The sequence below is a fragment of the Ictalurus punctatus genome, chromosome 27, assembly GCF_001660625.3.
Source record: "Ictalurus punctatus breed USDA103 chromosome 27, Coco_2.0, whole genome shotgun sequence".
NCBI lineage: Eukaryota > Metazoa > Chordata > Actinopteri > Siluriformes > Ictaluridae > Ictalurus > Ictalurus punctatus.
This window is the reverse complement of record NC_030442.2, coordinates 9551251-9573148: the sequence shown is the minus strand read 5'-3', so window position 1 is coordinate 9573148 and position 21898 is coordinate 9551251. Positions and strand designations below refer to the sequence as shown.

Here is a 21898-nt window from a genome sequence, read left to right as displayed (position 1 = left end):
CACACCAGGACTGTATGTGTGTGTGTGTTTGTGTATGTGTGTGTGTGTGTGGAGAGATCCTGCTGAGACCATGTATAAAGTATGATCAGTACCGTCACCACCTGTAATTCTTGAGTGTATCCGGTATAAAGAAAAATAAATGCTGGATAAAACTCTACTATTATGCGCTTTGGTATGGAACACAAAGATTTCCATCAGAATTGGATTGAGACAGAAGATACATATTCAGGGAACAGCCTGTCAACAACAACAACAACAACAAAACCCCACTTGTCAAGCGTTTAAGGAAACTTACCTACAAAAATAAATAAATAAATAAATAAATAAATAAAATAATTAATTCCAGTCTTTTTTATTTAATTATGATGTGTAAAGGAATGTCCTATCTTACAGAACTGTACATTAAGCTATCAATCTATTAGGCGCACCTATCTTTTATCTACACTGTTTTATCATGTACGCCCATCATATAGGTCACTTCGTATGTAGACAAGTACATAGACAGTTTCAGCCCCAGACTCTCCACTCAGTGTCTAATAACTTTTGTACACTTTTCTAGTCACAAGCTTCAGGGTATTTAAGGTTGCAGTCTGAGTGGCTTTCCACAATTCTATGAATAAGCACTTTTGTGCACTTTGAACATCACATACACTTGTTTTTTTGTTTTTTTTTTATCCATTTGCACAGTGCATGATGGTTATTGTGTGATGTAACCTGGCTCGCTGCATGACTAACGTTTCACCAAATCTGAACTTTAGGCAAATGAGCATAGCTGTCACATTGCATTTAGCCAAGCAGGAAAGGGCTTCACGGAGTATTTTGAAGGCAGCATTTTAATTCACCATAACCAAGTTAAATGTAAATGAAAATGATGTACAAGTGGATATGTACCACAAGACTCTAGAAAAAAGCTACAAGTACGGCTTGAGAGATGCAGTAATTCCTTTTTCTGACTGGAGCACAATTTTCTAGCTCTTGCTACACCCTTAAATAATAATATGGACATAAAATGGAACCTTTCCATTAATGGCTACTGTAGACACACCTATATAATAAGTTTACCAAATACACTTTGTAATAAATGTAAGAAATAAAACTAAGTTTTTATTATTGGTAAAAAAAAACAAAAAAAAAACTGTTTTTAAAAGCAACATTTAAATACATCCCTTCAATGTTTCCTGCAAAGCCACGCCCCCCAAAGACATGACTAGCCTTGAACGAATGGGTTCAACACAGTGATTTCTCAGTTTCTCAGGCAACATAACTGACAGATAGCCGAATGTTCTGATTGGTTGGTGGTCCACATCATTTGTTGTTTTCTGTCATTCAGAGATCCAAAACAGAACTTCACCCAGTATTACAAAGTCCAGTTCTGACCTGACAACAACAAGCATACCTGTAAACTGTGATTATGTGTGATTGGTGATTATCTACTGAGCTCGGACTAACCGTGAGTCTTTTGGCCGCGTCCACTTCAATCATTCCTCTCAGCAGGTTCTGGCAGTCAGGAGGGATAAAGTGAGGCATATGGAACACTCCTAGCTTCACCTTCTCCAGCAGGTTCCTCAGGTTGTCGTCATCGAACGGCAGAGCACCCTGACACACACAACGTTGACAAGGATGAAAGAAGACCAAAAAGCGCCTGGTGCAAAACATGCATTGTACACAAAGGAAAACGTGTGAATGATGCAGAAGTGACAGAGACATATTTATCAAAGAGCTCCGTCAGTGGAATCAGACAAGGCCGGCGAATAGAGACTCACTGACAATTAGCTGCGTTTCATGCTGAGCTGACTTTATCTTCTTTATTTCAGCACAGCCCCTGACCCAACAGAGACTGCTGCTTTTGTCAAATGACGTGAATGACACAAAGATGTGACAGGCGCCAGGCCCGTGTAACAGATGATGTAATCAGAAAAAAGCTAGCGGCCACTGTCACTAAAACAAAACGCAGATGTCTGGGGGGAGGGGGCGGGGGGAGGGGGGGCAATGCAATTCTTTCCAATGCAAAACCTTAGAGTAGAGAAAGGACACGTCGCAGAGACAAGGCACTTTTGTTCTGAAAGAAAGCTGATTGTTTAGTGAGGTAAATATAGGTAGAATGGAAAAAACGCAAATACAGTGGCAGAGGAAGGCATCAATCGGGTTTGTAATAAAGGTGAAGCACCTGCTTGGGGTGCAGTGCGGCCTACAGGACACAACGCCTCAAATAAATGTGATCATGTAGAGGCCTAAAGCCTTCTGAGATTAGCAATTTACATTGCACATCCAGTACTCGTCGCTTAGCTAATGCTATATGATTATTGCATGATTTTTATTGTAATTATTTCCAATGCTGTTGTTAAAGGAACAATTAAACACAATAGGGTGTGCTGTTATAGGAAAATACAGTAATCCACGTGTGGTGGTGAGATACGGCCCGACATGAACTGGAGCGGATTACTTTCTTATAGCACAGATCAGTGTTTTATGTCAGTAATTTCCAGTATTACCAGTAATGATAAAGAATTATATATACACACACACACATATATATATATATATATATATATATATATATATATATATATATATATATATATATATATATATATATATATATATATATATATATATATAAAGCAGTTTTTAACCATTTATAGTTACATTTAATGTTACAGAACATCCATGTTCAGTACACTTGCACCTATAAACAGTCATTCCCTCACCAGCCTCACTTCTCTCTTGAAGTTAGACAAAAATGTAGCCTGTCATGATACATGCTCCTTCCATAAATGTTGCATAAAAGTCTCCTTTTTTAACATACAGAAAGCTTAACCATATCAATGCTTCTACATTTTTCTTTGTTAAATAAAAGACAATTTTGCATTCCTTTAGTATTAGCTTTAGATTATGTAGCGCGTCCACTGTAGAGTTTGTGTGAATGTGTTACTATGGAAACAATACTGATATCAGGCAGAGCACATAATTTATATTACAGATGGAGCTACTGTCAGAGCGGCTGATATAGAAAATGAATCCACACCTTCCGATTTGAGAATCCAACAGCTCTGTGGTATACTTTTCTTTTTTCTACAGTGTTTCATGGTCTGAGTAAATGTTAGAAATAATGAGCAGAATTATGGTATGGATCATTCCATTTTTATAGCATATACAGTGCCCTCCACTAATATTGGCACCCTTAAATCGTCTTTATTGTTTAACCTTTTGAACTTTTGTTAAAAAAAATTCACAAAATACTCTCATGGATATCATACAATTGCAAACACAACACAAGTTTATCCCCCCAAAAATAGCTTTGTTAAATATAGGTGTGCAACTATTATTGTCACCCATATGAATTCATATGAGAAAAATATCATTTTTCACAGGCTTCTTTGCTCATATTTACCAAGGGTGCCAATATTAGTGGAGGGTACTATAGTAAATTTTACAGAATAGGTCCATCCATATACCTTAAATCACAGATATTTAGAAAATTTCTTACACTTAATATTCTTCAAATTTAATACTTATATAATAATTAAATTAAATATTCAGCTGCTAAAGAGATTGAGTGGAGATATATAAACATCACTCTCTGGTTCATTAATTTCCCTTTCTCTTGTCTGAGTTCAGTCTCTTTGCTCTTCCTTTCAATCCTCTTTTTCAAAGACAATGAAGCAGTGCCTGATCAAGGATCTACCAAGCCTTTTAAGTCCTGATTAACAGCCACATTTCCACCATTTTTTGAGCCAAAGCATTACATACATACAGTATATTTGGTTAAGGACTGTATACCCTAGGTATTACACCTTGTTTTATATTATAATTGGGCTGAAACATTAAAATACCAATATGGACCTTACTTTCAAAACTCATTCACACACTCACACTCACACACACACACTACCTACAATAGAATGTCTGAATGCTAGAGCAAGATGGGGAGCTTTTTTGAACTGATAATACAATATGATTAACAGGCAAGAATTCTTATCCTGAGTGTCTGGATCATGGTAGCCCACATTATGCCCCCCCCCCACACACACACACATCATTTACAGTGTTTCTTCTCTTCTCTTTTAAGGTGCTTGCTTGAGAACTAAGACATTACAAAATAATCATGAATTTTTCCGTAAGAGCTTTATCATTCAAAGTTCATATGGATCTGGAGCCTATCCCAGGGACACTGGATGCAAATACACCCTTGATGGGAAGCCATTCTGTTTCACCACACACGTTCTCACACTCAATTATACCTGGGTAAGGAGTTAGAGTTTAGAGTTACTGATCCAGCTACTACTGTAGCATGTTACAGTAACCCAGGCACCGATTTGAATTATGACCATGGATCTGTGCCACCCAATGCTACCCACTGTTCCCAGTGCCACCCAATGCTACCCACTGTTCCCAGTGCCACCCAATGCTACCCGCTGTGCCCCCGTGCCACCCATGTTACAAAATATTACAAAAGGTGTTTTGACTATAATACTACTCAACCCCCACCTTTAACTTAATATTTTCTCCCAACATATAAACAAAGAAAGAGTTGAGCTGCTTGAACTGTTGTCATGGAGACCAAATTACCCGCCTCTAACAGTTCCAGACCAACAGCGTTGTAGTGCCTGAGCTGAACAAATTTTCTCTCTTTTCTGCCAGAAAAATGCAGAAAGGTTCCAAATTAGGCACTGCGTCTGTAAAAAAAAAAGAAAGAAAGAAAGAAAAAAAAAGGAAAAGCACTATCTGTTTTCTTGGGCCATGAACACCCACATGAACAGAAGGAAATGGAAACAATCATTTATAAGGATCATTAATTTAATCAGAGGGGATATCCTTATGCTGATCTTCGTTGCCTGCTGACATCTGAGAGTATCTTTCATTTTCTAATTAAGACTTTTTAACATGAGTAAGAAGTCTTTGAGATAACTTCAGAAATGTCGGGGAAGCGTGACGACCACTTACCACTAAAAGTGCAAAGAGGATGACCCCACAGCTCCAAACATCTGCTTTCCTGCCATCATACTTCTCTCCCTGTCATTGAGAGAAAGAGAAAGGTGGTTGGAGGGCAGGCTGGTCTGAGAGCTACATTAGAAGAGATGGCTCTGAGAGTACACTTACCCTAATCACCTCTGGGCAGGCATAGTGAGGAGATCTGAAAGAGAAAAGGATGGAGGAGTGAGAGACTTTAAATACAGACTGTTCAGTTAAGACTGTATTTAGTTTAGCCTTATTTAGCACTTGTTTACTAAAGGTCTGAGTGTGTAAAACACATGCAAACATAATAACACCCACTAAAATGTGTGCAAGCTGAAATACCCATAGGGCCTCCAAAGGCTTGTGCCTTTCTGAATGAGAAAGAAAGTATGTGTTTTCCTTTTTGCAAGTTTATCTCAGTTAATATGGGATTTGGCACAAAACGGCAGGTCTTGTGGGGTGTTCCCGGTATGCAGTGGTTACTACCTACAAAAAGTGGTCTAAGGAAGGACAACCGCTGAACCGGCGACAGGATCATGGGCACCCAAGGCTTATTGATGCACGTGGGGAGCGAAGGCTAGCTTGTCTGGTCCGATCTCACAGAAAAGCTAGCTCAAATTGCTGAAAAGGTTTATGCTGGCTATGATAGAAAGGTTGTCAGGACACACAGTGTGAGGCTGCGTAGTCACTGAGCGGTCAGAGAATCACATTTTCTTTTACATCATGTGGATGGCCGGGTGCATGGGGAAGAGATGGCACCAGGATGCACTATGGGAAGAAGGCACGCCAGCAGAGGCAGTGTGATTCTCTGGGTAGTATTCTGCTGGGAAACCTTGGGTTCTGGCATTCATGTGGATGTTACTTTGACACACGTACCACCTACCTAAACACTGCTGCACATCAAGTACACCTCTTCATGGCAACGGTATCCCCTAATGACAATGGCCTTTTTCACCAGGATAATGTGCCCTGCTACACTGCAAATATTGTTCAGGAATGGTTTGAGGAACATGCCAAAGAGTTCAAGGTGTTGACTTGGCCTACAAATTCCCCGGATCTCAATTCGATTGAACATCTGTGGGATGTGACAAACAAGTCAGATACCACAGCACACCTTCAGAGGTCTTATGGAGTCCAGAGTGGTTTTGGTGGCTTCTAAGGCCCCGGGAATGAAATTACAACATGCAGTTTTGCACTCGGGTCTCCTTTGAACAGTGGACTAGTTCAACAAACAGACTTCATAAAAAACCATAATGAACTTTCCTTTACTTTTACACTATCTGTTGTTACCCAGATGAGGATGGGTTCCCTTCTGAGTCTGGTTCCTCTCAAGGTTTCTTCCTCTTAACATCTTAGGGAGTTTTCCCTCACCACCATCAACCAACGGCTGGCTCAATTTGGATAAATTCACACTTTTAAAATCTTTATACTGTGTTTATATGTTTCTGTAAAGCTGCTTTGAGACAATGACCATTGTAAACAGCACTATACAAATAAAATTAATATTGAAATTGAAAAGAAGGACCTACACAATATTAGGCAGGCAATTTTAATGTTATGGCTGATCAGTGTGTATACTAAACCAATTAGGACTGGTGATTGCCTGCGCAATCTAGTACTACTAAAAAGAAGGTATTATATCTGCAGAAATCGGATTCTGCCAGTACAGTTCACCTGGTTTTAATCATTATGGCTACTCAGGCAGTATCATCAAATTATGACTTAATATTAATGCAGAAAGTTGGTTTCATGTTAGAGATTCACCACAAGTGCACACAAACCTGTGAAAAAATTTCATTATACGGTTAGATTGCAAATTCTATTGAATCAATGTTAGTTTCGATTCGACTGTTCCAGAAGTCTCTTCGATATTTGAAACGTCAGCTGCTATGAAGAACAAATTGCATAAGCAAAAGCCTAATTTCTATATTGTTTTGTATTCTTTGTAAATCTATAACACGCCCAGGTTTTGTGCATGCAATTTATTTCACTGCACATAAAAAATTAACGTGCATTATTTGAGTTAATATTCAATCAGGGCTTCAGTGCAAATTGATTTTGACCTAAAACCTAAGCCTGAATTTCATATTTTGTTAATCATATATTTGCTAGGCAGCTTCGCTAGCTTTACAGCTGGCCATAACTGGGTAAACAAAGACGGCTTAAAGACGACTAGAAATCTTTAGTCACTGAAAATATGACTGGCATTAATTATGTACAATATTTATAATATTCATTAAGACTATAAATCTATAAGACTATAAATTCCAACGCAATTTGCATAAGCGAAAATATTATTAGCTCTCGTTCTGATGTTAACATGTTCGGCTCGGGCGCTGGCTCACTGCCCGCCACTCCACTGCTCTTCCACTGACACTGCTGCATGATCCAATAATGTAACATTAGATTTTAATGACTTCCTGCTAGAGTTCTGTAAAACTACAGCCCAGTAACTGTCAAAATTGTTTAACATATTTATCATTAATGACCCGGACGGTTCAGTTGCTTGACAGAGCTGTCAGATGAAGCCGGGCGCTAGCATTGACGGAGGGATGTCAAAGAGTTTCCTCTGTAAACAGGGGATACCTGTTTGCAAATGTCTAATAGCATTATGCAAATTGCATGCAAATGAAACCAATTTGCAGCAGGCAAACAGTGTCTTGTCAAAAAGCATCCTAATTAAATCACGGTTTTTCATAAACCCAGCCGTAAAGTTGTGACAATGGCATCTTATTTGAAGGGAAATATTCTGTCTATTATCATATGATTATTATGACTCAGTGAATGCATAGAAAGCTAATGTATTGTGCCTCGTCAACTAAATATTACTGTCAGTTACCTTACAATGTAGGTATTGGCCTACTACTGTGCATCATCATTAAAATACAGATTAAGTGAGTAATATTGATTAAATAATGTTTTAGGTATTAATTACAGATATTGAAAAAGAAGTCATATGGAATATTTCTAGCTGCTTAAATAACATTACGCCACAGGGCCATTGAATTCTCTAAACTAATTGGTCATCAGGTGATGATTAATTTTCTATACCAGCACTAGTTCCAGCTGTTATGCAAATGCACAGGTCCATATTAATAGGCACATTGCAATATATCAACCTTTATATTGTAACAGCTCATTCACAGGGACTTTTATAATCACATAATCCACAGCTATTATAAACATGCTTAAAAAGTGCTGTCATTTAACAAAAAAACAAATAAATTGGATAATCATTGTAATTATGACGCTTTCTATAAGGAGATGTTTCTTTAACATTTATGGAAGGAGTCTCCAATGTCAGTGCTTTGTAACAGTCTGTACGTTTTCCACCATGGGAGGGCAGAATTCTTCTCAGTAACATGACAAACTAGTTTGTTTTTGTTTCTTTAAGAGACAGAATAAAAAGAGAGTCTGGTGATAGAATGGCTGTTTATAGCTGCTATAACGTAAATCTGCATTATTAGTTGAATTGTTGTGTTTTATTCCTTATTTGTATGTCCTTCAGACATGAATGCTTCGATAGTTGCTTGAATGTACACATTACCTTTCCAAATGCCATGTCCGTTCTAATGCCTGCGATATTAAACAAAGCCATGGTCAATTAATAATAATAATTACAAATGATTTGGCATGTGAACTCAGAAATACACACACCCTCACAGTTTATCCTCCATTCAGGTGCTGCTGTTGGTGGCGTGTATGGACAGAAACCCACATGCACACATTTTCAAAATTGCTGAAAAAAAACTAAAAAAAGAGCAACACAAGCTTTTATTGCAAAGATTATTTGCTCTGGAGTTCTGGCAGCCCATCATCTGTGGGCTGCCAGAACTCCAATCAGAGTGATCAGAGTGAGAACGCGAGGTAAGACCAGGTGTAACATTTTTGTTGGTTTTGCAGCTACAGTATTACCGACAATACTATGATGAGAGATGTGTACAGTTGCAATCAAAATGATTCGACCTCTATTGCAAATCAGGTTTATTGTCAAAATTTACAGACTTTCAGCTGTCTGCAATGAACAAATCAAACAAAAGCAATTGAAATAGTTCAACACAATAAATGCTTTGAGTGGTTTCCCCAAATTCAACTGAAAGTGCAACTTAATGATTTCTCCAGTTTCAAAATTATTAAACCCCTTCATGGCAAGCATTTTTAGTACTTAGTAGAGCACCCTATTGCTGTTATGACCTGCTGCAAACGAGATGCATAGCTTCTGGCAGTGTTCCTCAGGAATCTTAGCCCATTCCTCATGAGCAATGGCCTCCAGTTCAGTAATATTCTTGGGTTTGCGTGCTGCAACCGCCTTCTTCAAATCCCACCGGAGATTTTCTATGGGGTTCAAGTCAGGTGACCGTGATGGCCCTGTAGAATTTTCAAAGACTTCTTCTGCAACTAAGCCTTGGTGGAATTTGAGGTATGCTTGGGATCATTGTCCTGTTGGAAGGTCCAATGACGTCCAAGCTTCAGCTTCCTCACAGATGGCATGAAGTTTTCTCCTAGGATTTCCTGGTGCAACTTCTGAAGTCCTTGATTAGTTACGTCAGGTGTGCTTGAGACAACACCTGTTTTGCATATTTGTGCTGTTGTGAGGGATTCTATTCAGGCGGTTGTATAATTTTGAAACTGGAGAAATCATTATAAGTTGCATTTTCAGTTGAATTTGGAGAAACCACTTAAAGCATTCATTGTGTTGAACTATTTCAATCAGTTTTGTTTTATTTGTTCATTGCAGACAGCTGAAAGTCTGTAAATTTTGACAATAAACCTGATTTGCAATGGGGGTTGAATAATTTTGATTGCAACTGTATGTGCAGGTGTTATCACACTCACATGGCCACATATTGGATTTGTACCTAGTCAGACTTCACATATGAATGTGTCTCAAATCTGATTTGAAAAAATTTACAGAGCAATGATAAATCAAATTTGTGTCACATCTAAGTTAAAAAATAATAATAAATCACATTTGGGCTGCTTCAGCCATGTAATGGGAATGTTGGCATTCAGACTAGCGCCTGCTCTAGAAATAATATTTTAAGAAGAACAAGCCTTTATTTGTCATATATACATTAGAGCACAGTGAAATTATTTTATTCGTATACCCCAGCTTGTTCGGAAGTTGGTGTCACAGTGCAGGGTCAGTAATGATACGGCACCCCTGGAGCAGACAGATGTAAAGGGCACAACAGTGGCAGCTTGGCAGTGCTGGAGCTTGAACCTTCTGATCAGTAACCCAGAGCTTTAATCGTTGATATAATTGTAAAATTGATAGACATTCTGTACATAAGACTCCATATGCTCCTGATAGCAGGTGTGTGCACAGGTGGGAATATGACAGCAACCAATATTATCCTTTTGTTTTAGTCATTTTTTAAAATACCTTTCTTTCACCATGCTACTTTTAAGCCATAATTATCTGAATAGCATCTGGGCAACATACGTTTGTTTATAAAAAAATACATTTGAACCATTTTTTTGGTCGCATTAGGGCAGGTCCCATTTTGAACCAGTCAGCCTTGCGCTAAAATAGATATGTTAGATTCTATGCAGTTTCCCACTTATACCCAACAGAACAAAAGCTTTTGTTTACATTGTTAGTGATTTCATTAGCTGATTAAACCACCAGATTTGCTAAAACACAACACAAATGTGATAAACACAATATAATAGCAATATAACTTGAACCATGCTAACTCTGGACAGTCCTGCTAATATCAGCACTAATCACTTAGGCTTAGTGAATTAAAAATGGGGTCGATCCACCAAATGAGAAATTAGCCTTCGTTACAAATAACGGGGACATAAAATACACTATGTAAAACTAGCACTGCGTTTCACTGCATACATGCGTGAAATGCACACCGTTTTATATTCACCCAAGTCCATTAGCTGTGGTAAACAGAATACATTTGTGTCAAGCAGAGAGCACACGAGGAGGCTAAAGATGAATGCGTTTAATTAAAAACTGTCATATCTGCGCTTAGAGATGGGCCAGGCAGCCATGAGAAGACAATCAATAATCTCAGCATGCTAGTGCCAGCGCAATGCTTTCCTAGTGCTAGTGTTCGCTAATATGAAGAAAAGACATGTGGAATCAGATGTAAGGTTTGGTCACTGAGGGATGACTCTAGAGCAAGCATAATACCAACCTATTATCTCTCCCCCTTTTAAATGTCTTGCTCAGCTATAATGCCAAGTGTTTTATTGAGATAATAGTGCCAGTGATGAAATAATGAGCAATTTAAAAATAATAATAAAACAGCAGAGAGGGCAATGCAGGCAGGTCATATGGTGAGTGATAGTTACATGTCTAGACTTTATGGACCTTCAAGAAAAACAGCCCTTGTGTTTTTGCTGTCCTTTACTAATCTTATCTCTGCTGTCAGATTGCACCTCAGGTCAGGCTATCAGGCAACGCTTCCTGATGAACGCAGATAAGAACAGTTTTGAAGCTAGTAATCTGCAAAGTGGTCCACTGACTGGACATATCAGAGAGTTGGGACTCAATGATTTGCTGGTTACAACTTTTTTTGGAGCTTGTATGATTCAGTTATTAGCTAGCATCCAAATTTAATTGCTAACTTTCAACAGTGTTCTCACAAACGTATCCATTTTAAGGGTGTGTGTCTCTCGTTTCCAGCTTTCCATGTGAGTGATTAAATTATGTCCAACTAGATACACTAAATGCCAATAGAGTATAGCATCAATCTATTTATTTGTGAATTTGTTTAACCTTTTGTGGATCACACTACATTTATTTGTAGGTCGTAATCTATTGATTTGGAAATATGAAACAATTCTAACCCCATATGTGTGCATCTATTTTAATCACTCAGATTACAGACAATTTAATGTTTGTGTAACGGTCACAGAGAATTAAAAAATACATGAAAAAAAATGGATGGGATCAGTATCTCAAATACAGTGTTTTCTACAAATCTACAGTACACTTAAGTTTTAAATGACTATGATTCTGGGTCAGTATATTTTTTATCATCTCTGTGATATACCAACAGCAAGCATTAAATGTATTTTGCCATGGAGACAGAACTCCGTGAAAGCTGCTATTGAAGTATGACTCACCCACAGCTAGTTTCCAAGAGACTGTCTCCAACCTGCAGAGAAGCCATTCCAAAGTCTGCTATTCTGATGTTGTTCTTCTCATCCAACAGCAGGTTCTCTGGCTTCAGGTCTCTGTGGCTGAACAAAAGAGGCGAATGTTTTACATGAGAAACCAGAACACATGGAGATGTTGGATGACTTGCGATTTCAGTTAAATGATTAGATAGAATACAGACTGTGATTAAATGTAGATTTAATTATAGATTACATTTAAGCGGTGTCATTTTGTTTCCTGTTTATTGTACTTTTCTTAATATCAGATTAGTTACCAGATTACTATGAATGTACAGGATGCCTAATCTTTATAATTGCAGGGTTTTTTTGTATTGTATTTTCTTTTTTTATGTTATTTGTTGACATCCGACCTTAATAGTGAGGATAGTCTCCAGGCTGCCACGAGGCATAAAGCTTCTCATAGGGTCTGGAAAACTAACTCATATACACACCAATCTATCTTCCATCCATTTTCCATGCCGCTTATCCTACACAGGGTTGTGTGGGAGCCTGGAGAGTATCCCAGGGAACTCGAGATACAAGGTGGGAGACACCCTGGACAGGGTGCTAAACCATCTTAGGGTATAATCACACACCCATTCACAAAATATGGAAATGCCAATCAGCCTACAACGCATGTCTTTGGACTGCAGGAGGAAACCCTGAAGCATGGCCAGAGGTAGGATTCGAACCCCCAACCCCAGAGGAAAAGGCAGACATGCTGAACACTAAGCCAGTCAGTGACAACAGTATGTTGTGTGATATTACTTCATTCAATAAAAGGTTCTCTATTCATTCACCAGGCTCATTCATTCATCATAAAAAACCCATTTAAGGTGCATAATGTGAAGTAAAATAAACATTTAAACTTTTTTGTTTAATCAGGTTGCCTTGGTTTTATCTTAGATTTTATTTTTTAATTTCTGAAACAATTTAGTATGAGATACACACACACACACAAAAAAAAAAAACAGAAGAAGAAATCAGATTTCACAGCACTTTATGTATACCATATACAAGCACTGATACCACAAACATATGGCTAATACAGCAGACATAGCAAACTCTCTATTGCACTCAGGCAGCCTTTACGTGCTGATTCAAGTTGACAGATTCAATAACTGAGTTAAAGAAATATTCATGGAGATTGGGAAGTTCATATTTGAGTAGAACACAAGATTCAAACATGCAGCTATAGCTACAGAGAGCTAGGTGACTCTGACAGCACAACTAGCTAATAGAAGAATAAGAAAAGTCCCTTTGCTCCAGACATGAACGCTGTGTAACTAGAGGTGAACGATGGCTTTTACTCAACTTACTTCAGAAAAGAATAAATAATACTTTGACAAAGCCAATAAAATCTCATACAGAAAAATCGAATACATAACTGCGTTTTGTTTTTTTTGTTTTTTTTAGAGCACAGAAGTCTAGCGGCAATTCATGTCCAGGTGATTGAAGGATCTCAGGCTGATCCCAGGGAGGGTAACTCAATATCAGCTAACTACTTAACTTTTGCTAATGTTCGCAATACTTGCTCCTGAGATAAAAATCTCAGGTGTCCCATAACATGGCTAGCAAACAAACAGCTACAATGTAGCATGCTAAGGATGGTCTGCTGCACTGCTACTTGTTGACGGTGTACTGAAGTGTATTGCGGATTCGATTATCAGTATAAATAAAAACAAATCTTCTTAATGAAGAGCAGACAAAAATAACGTGTTGCAATCTGTCCTCTATTCAGTTTTCAAAACGGCAGCAATTATACAGTGTGACAGTTTGTCAAATGAAATGGAAGGATAAAGCATATTTAACAAGAAGGTCCAGGACTTGGAGCTTTTTGTGAGCAGTAAAGGCTGATTTCCAGCTTATTATTCATATTCTTGTGAGAAGAAGATTTTAATGGCTGAGACCTTGAAGAAGCAGCATGAAATCAGTTCCTTGTATCAATTTTCCTAACAGTTTAGCCACCATTAACATTATGCAATTGACCACAGTCAAAAACACTTGTGACAGAGTCCTACACACATACAGCCTTATTCCACCACATGTGATAATGGGCCAGGATACTGATAATTGCCTATTATTCCATGTTTCAGCATAGTATTTTTGAACTGAAGATAAACTTATAGATCTTCATTGGTCAGTACCACATCTTTGAAGCCTTGTAAATAAATCTATCAATAAAACACACCAACAATAATCACCAATTGAGGAGAACCAGTGTGTCCAACAGACCAAATCTATAAACGATCATTACTCATAGTTTTCCGCTAAACTTTAATCATGACCTCAGGATGGCACTGACTCTCTGTTGCTTTGAGCTGCTTAAAAGTCTCACTGCAAAATCCATTGGTTTGACTTCATCTGCTGGGTTCCAAATTACCTGATCAAGTGATAGAAGCATGATCAGACAATGTTTTGCATTCTCTCTGAGACAGCTGAGGATTTAGCTCAGCTGGATGCTGGCCATTCCACTTTCGCTTGACTATTAGGTTCGGCCATAGAGGAACACAAAGCCTGTCTCCCTGCATAGCCTGCTGTGAGGCTGGCAGGTAGGAAATGGTCTACAAGTCTCACAATTTCATCCATGAAAAACAACAAATAGTGGAGTAGGAATGATTGGAACTGACTGGAAAGCAACACAGACCAATGGATCAGAAGACATTACAGAAGACAGAACTGCTGTCAGGAAGGTGGAAGAGTTCAACCAGATCGGCAATGTATTGCTTTTCTCAAAATGATCCAGAGTTCCTCTGTTCATACATGTACCTAATCAGCTCTTAGGAAAGTCACTGAGGTTCTCGCTCAATAGCAGCATGTGTTAAACAGACTCATCTGATTAGTTAGAGGAGAAGAAGCAATCAATAAGAAGTTGTTTGGGAAAATCAGAATGGAAAAATCGATCTTTCAGACTGAGGCACACTAGAGTGGTATCTTCTATAACCAAATTTCTAGGAAACATACTATAAGGGGTTGAGGGTTTACTTTAAAGGTTGCCTTAGTGTTTGGGTTTTTTTTGGTGTGATTTCCCATTGGTGACACTTCCACCTTTATGGGTTTCTAGGGCGTCTACTTGACCTGCCCATCCCCTCACATTAAAATGCCCTCCCCCTAGTTCTCTATCGCTACCCTTTGAGGAAAGAACTGAGGAAGATGGATGGTCATTATCCCCCCTGACCAACACTAACACTCAGAACCAATAAAGACATCCTTGAGGAGGGGACATGCTTTCTGTCAGTAAGGCTGCTGTTACACCCTGGGGCCCCTGTCATAAACTCTGTCTGCCAAAAAGAGCAATTTCAAGCCGGCAATCAAATGGATCAAAAGGAGCAAATGAAAGAAGTGGGTTTTTTTTTATACATTTAATGCACTTCGGATGGAATTCTTTATATATATATATATATATATATATATATATATATATATATATATATATATATATATATATTTAAATAAAAACAGATGAATGTGTTTTTTTTTGCTGAGTGTATACATATATATATATATATATATATATATGTATGTATATATATATATATATATATATATATATATATATATATATATATATATATATACACACATACATATATACACTCAGCAAAGAAAGAAACACATTCATCTGTTTTTATTTCTAGCAGAGTTCTTAACATGAATGTAAATGTAAATACTCATATTAACATAAAAACATTCAGCAACTGAGACATAAATTGAACAGGTTTCACACACTTTGATGAACAGAAATAGAATGATGAGGCCCTGAACAAAGAGGGGGTCGATATCAAAAGTAACAGTCAGTATCTGGAGTCCTCCAGCTGCTTTAAGTACTAAAGTGTATCTCATCCTCATGGACTGCACCAGTTTTGTAAGTTCTTGCTGTGAGATGTTACTCCACACTTCCACCAATGCATTTGCAAGTTCTCCATCACGTCTGAGGGGACACATGGTTACATGTAATTTTCCACTGCCAGGACGATCATCTGTCCTTCCTGTCTCCCTGTAGCACTGTCTTAAGCATCTTACATTACAGACATTGCAGTTTATTGCTCTGGCCACATCTGCAGTCCTCATGCCTCCCTGCAGCAGGTCTAGGGCATGTTCATGCAGGTGAGCAGGAACCCTAGGCATCTTTCTTCTGGTGTTTTTCAGAGTTAGTAGAAAGGTCTCGTTAATGTCCTGAGTTATTGTAACTGTGACCTTAATTGCCTACCGCCTGTAAACTGTTAGTGTCTTAAGGACTGTTTGCATGCAACAAGTACTGCATGTGCAATAATAAGAATTTTCATTGAACAAGCACAGAAAACATTTAAACCCTTACCAAGAAACATCTGTAGCTAAACAAAGTCATGATTGTTATAGTACATTTTGATAGATGATATGGCTACTACTAAATAAGTAGCTATGGATATTGCAATGCAAATCTAGACCATGCAAATCCCAGCCATGTCTACCTGTATTACAGTTAACTAGCAGGTGATCATCGATCCTGGCATTTTTATTACTGACATATTTCTAGGTCATTTTGGTAGTTGCTTGGGAAAATATTTGAAACATTAAAATAATTTTTAAAATTAAATATATATTTTTCTTATGATATGAAATGTATATGTATGTGTGTTTTATATGTTTAGGAGTACATACTTACTTGGCTTGCATATTATTTCATTTATTTGACAATTCTCAATGGACTACATGCGTGTGTTTTCAGGTTTAACTGTACTTATGCACTTGAAATGGCAAAGCTATGCAGTACATATGACACTGATTCAATGAACATAAGATGTGTGATATTGAAAGCCTACAGCTTCCATATATGGATGTAGTGGTGTGGGCAAACTCCTGGAATGTCTCTGTGGCTCAACTCTGGACAGTTGAAAAAGATGAAACAGTCAAAAAAGATGAAAAATCAGGTTTTTGACAAAAATTTAGTTTTGTTTTTCTTCCAATAGCATACTCTGTTAACATACATACTGACATGTGAGAAAGCATAAAAATATTTACCCAAAATGTGGGTACATTCACCCATGAAACAGTTTTTATTTAGGTTATTTTCTAACCTTAAGTGTGTTTTTTCCTCATACATCCAATGTCATGATTTGATTAAAGAGATAGTTCACCCAAAAATGAAAATTCACTCAGTTACTCACCCTCATGTCGTTCTAAACCCATACGACATTTGTTCATCTTCGGAACACAAATTTTAATGAAACCCGGGAGATTTCTGTCCCTCGGTTTACAGCCCATGTCAACAAAACTTTTAAGCTTTAAAAAGTGCATAAAGTCATCATAAAACTAATCTACGTGACTCCGTGGTTTAATCTCAGTTTTATGACACGATACAAATGCTTTGCATGTACAAAAATATAAATAAAGTCTTTATTCACAAAATATCTTCACTTCCACATACATCTCCAACACGATGCAAGTCCTCCTCTATGTAGAAATCTGCGGATATCTTTGTTACAAAGATTATTCTACTGTATGCGACTCGTGGACATTTTTTTTATCCCCTCTTGCTTCTATGCAACACGCATGCGTCGTGGTTCTCTTGTGAATGTGCGTAAAAGATCGATTCGTTTTTGGGTGAACTATCCCTTTCAGTTTGATAGCTAATGAACACAAGCCTCGGCAGTACAGTTTGTAATCAGATGCCGGGTGTCAAACTTTCTGTGATGCTCCTGCGTTGACACATCATCATCAAAACTGAGAGGTGTGCTTACACACTCTGTACAAATGACAGTGGACAAAATGGTTAAAGGACATGATAATAAAAACAAAAAACAAAAATGAACAATAAACAGGAAATTTAGTCGAGAGTAGAAGAGACTGAATTAACCAGTGATTATTTCCCCACTGATGTAACATGAACAAAGTTCAGTCAAGTGAAGAGACTATTATGAGCCTGGCGTTTAAATGCCATGAGTGTTTTTTTACCTCAAGTGATGACAGACACTAATGCTGATAAACAAAGTGATATTTAATTTCCTGTTCCTGTAAAACTTACTTTTAAAGGAATCCGAATGTAAATGCAATTCCCTTGTTTTTCACTTTTGTGGGTAACAGGATTTAAAAATGCAACATTAGTTCTAGTTGAGATATTTTGATCATGCTGAAGGGTCCTTGCTTCCCTAGAAATTTGTAACTTTATGAATCCAGTTTTGTTACAGTTCCTAACTGGTGATTGACAAAAAGTCACCGCATTTCCCCTGGCAGAGTCAGATAGATTAGGACTGTAAGTTTTCTCTGTCTCTCTCTCTCTCACTCTCACTGTCTCTCCTCACATGGAGCCAAGAATATAAAGGAACTAAGGTTGACTAAGCTGCCTTGTCCATACTGCTGGTGCTCAAACTGGGTATAAAAAAAAGTCATAATTTAGCACTTGGCTGCAACAATACTGGACAGCTAACAACACAGCACATTAGCAAGAGCTTTCAGGCTTGGGAGGGAAGAAAAGAATTTGGGAGAGCCGAGACCAGAGAGACAAAGCATCCCCGCAGTGCTATTTATTCAATCATTTCCATCACCTATCCAGAGAGGCCTCCAACCCATCCATCAGAAAAAAAAGAGGAGCTTGTAGACTGAGGTCTTCATTAGGCTCGGGCGAATGGAAAACAGATGCAAATATTGTGCTAATGGCTATGCTTTCAATGCATTAGCATAGTAATGCATGAAAAGGGTACAGTCACAAATACGAACTCAGTACGTAGGGCATTCTATTAAAAACATTACCGGCATTAAAAATAGCTTTTAAAGTTTTTCTAATGATTAAAACTCAAATCAAATAGAACAATTTTACATATAGCGTTTAACTAAACTTTATGTTTAGCTAAACATTATTTAGTTTAACTACTAACTTTGAAAGTTTGAAATTTTAAATAAGGCCCTCACTGTAGGTTTATGAATGTGCTATTGAATGTGAAGGCTAAAGCTGCGAATTGTGCAATGACATCTTAATAGATAACGTGATAAAACATTTGTAGTTCTGTGTTGGAGGGCTCAATTTCTCTCTGATTATTTCCTCCTGTTGTACAGCTAATTGAAGCCCTCTGGGCTCTAAGCTCTGCAGAGCGAGAGCAGATGGAGTGAATTTCCACGCACTTTTCCCTCTTTATCTCTGAGCTGAGGATAGAAGATGAGCTTGAGGACACAGTCGGTGATGAAAACTACTTTCATGTGTCATACCGAAGGGGGCCGATCTGTCTCCGACCTGCCAGTGAGGCAACATCATGATGCCTCACCGGGGTGATAATTGGTATTTGCAACAATGCTTCATAATGACTAAGTAATGCTCCACTTCAGGTGGCCGTCATCGTACATAAATGATGTTGCCATAAGTAATAAACGTGTCAACACCAGCCATATGATGCATGGAATCAGGGAAAGGAAATATTAATACGAAGGTAAACATTAATATGAGCTTTTCTCAGGATTGTGAAATTAGACATTAAACTCTTTCTGTTATAGTGATATGATGAAAATAAATAATTAAATAAATATGTAATATTCTCAAAAATAGATTTATTTGTGCTCGATTTATAGTGTAGACCTTTATTTTAAATGAGGGTTTTACACTTTAAAACTTTATTTCATTAAGGCAAGGAAGAGTGGAATATCAACATAGTTTTTACTTGATTATTTATTGAATAACTCATTCAATTCTTTTGTAACTTTGATTTCCACAATTGTATCTTGCTTTAGTACACTGCAAAAAAAAAGTCAGATTAGCAAGTGAAAATATCTTGAATATATTCAAATTATCTAGGTATTTCTTATTATAAGATTACAATCAAACAAATATAAGATTATTAATCCTATTTCTGGACATTATTACTCATTTCAAGCTTGTAGTTTTATTTTAATGGCAGATAATTTTGCTTCTTTCTACAAAGAAATGCTTAAAATGAGCAACATTATCTGACTATTTGACTATTTGAAGCTTGAAATGAATACAAATAGCTTGAAATAGCTTTAATACGCTTACATTTGGTTTATTGTGATTTTATAATAAATACTAGATAAATGTGACTATATTCAAGGTATTTCCACTTGTTAAGATGTAATTTTTTTTCAGTGTACTTGACAGAATATCTGATCAATATCTGTCTTATCAGTTTCAATTACTCCTGATTATGTAAGGTGGCTCAAAATACTCATTTACTGTCAACACACCAACAATATATCATTGGAAATGATAAAATATGCATGTAACCGAACAAGAATGAATAAAAAGTGCACTATTGTATTGTATTGGGTTTTTGTACTTCGGAAAGGTTCATCGGTCATCAGATTGAGTCTAGAGGTGTGCCTACGGCGTGGGAACTGAAGGTTTTTACTTACAGTGCCCTCCACTAATATTGGCACTATTTGCAAATATGAGCAAAGAAGGCTGTGAAAAATTGCCTTTATTGCTGAACCTTTTAAAATTTTGTTAAAAAATTCACAAAAATACTCTGCTCTCATGGATACAAACAACTTCAATAAAGACAAATTTTCACAGCCTTCTTTGCTCATATTTACCAAGGGTGCCAATATTAGTGGAGGGCACTCTACCTGTGAGCATTGGTGATTGATCGCAAACAATACAATATTTATTACCATGAATGTACAGATTTCAATCATTCATCCTTAGTAAAGGCCTGGTCAGGGTCATGGTGGTCTAAATTAGGCAAATACTTTAGTTTGCTTATATTTTGTGAAAGACAACCAACTAAATTTGATAGAAAACACTGTGGCAGGTACAAAAATACATTAAAATAAAAAAACAAACAAAAACAACAACAACAAAAAAAAAACAGTCCAGCACTAATATTACTAGCTGAGATTGAGGAACTGTGAGATGTAGAATGCACCCTTCGGGTTTATGCCACACCCAGTTTGGGTTTAGATCCAAATACAGATACACATAGAGAGGTTTGGAACACTAAATAGATACAGATATAGATATAGTGGCATTGTGTTACACTCCTTTTATTTAGAAAAAAAAATCATCTTTTAAAAAAATCATCAGTTTAAAGAAAGCAGTAAGGGGGTTGTGTAAGGGATTTAAATGCACTTACCATATGGAGTGACTGTGACAGAAGTCCAGTGCTGAGATGATCTGTCTGAAAAACTTCCTGGCCTCTTTGGGTGTTAATCTGCCCTTCTTTACCAGGTAGTCGAAAAGCTCTCCACCGGACACGTGCTCTAGAACCAAATATCTGGCAGGAACAGAGGAAAGCATGTCCTATAAGGACTGACAATTTCCGTTTTGAGGTGATCAGTTTTCTAATTTTGTTCTGTGGGTTTGGTTTCAATGTTGCGTTTTCTTATGCTGAGTTTTTCGGCTTGTTTAATGTGTTTTGTACTTACGGGCTATCATAACTCAAAGCCATCTTTCTTCAGGCCAACTTAATCAAGTCTAAAATGTTATGCTTCAAGGCAGGCAGTGTTAATTGGCACAGAACTGGTAACTTTAGTAATGCTTAAATGTGCGTGTGTGTGTGTGTTTTTTATATATTTTTTTTTTGTGTCAATGGCAAACAGACTTTTTCCTCACGTGCATATTCAAACAGAAGTGTGTGCAGCAGCATACACGCGGTCGCACAGCCACACAATGACGCACACAGAAACAGACACACAGATCCCCTGATTTATTAGTCGATTAAAGGATTTTCTCATGCGATAACCTGTCAGGGCAATTTAAATTAGGGATGAATTCATACTTGATTTGTGAGCGTGCAAACATTCTTAGGCAAACATTTTACGGCCGCTCGGGCCATCCGTCTGTGTCATCAGAATATTAAGAAAACAAATTTCTTGGCAGTTTCCACAGTGACGCTTT

The 21898-nt window shown here is 37.5% G+C and overlaps 1 protein-coding gene across 1 annotated transcript in view; it reads right to left on the bottom strand.

The window, feature by feature from the left end:
* The window catches only part of brsk2b (BR serine/threonine kinase 2b), a 177622-nt gene that overhangs the window by 33815 nt on the left and 121909 nt on the right, over positions 1–21898 (bottom strand). Inside the window, exons 6-10 of the mRNA XM_053676633.1 lie at positions 21135–21275; positions 12046–12162; positions 5101–5134; positions 4945–5013; positions 1450–1596 (exon numbers count right to left, since the gene is read on the bottom strand). Coding sequence (XP_053532608.1) covers positions 1450–1596; positions 4945–5013; positions 5101–5134; positions 12046–12162; positions 21135–21275 — 508 coding nt within the window. The remainder of the gene's footprint in view (positions 1–1449; positions 1597–4944; positions 5014–5100; positions 5135–12045; positions 12163–21134; positions 21276–21898) is intronic.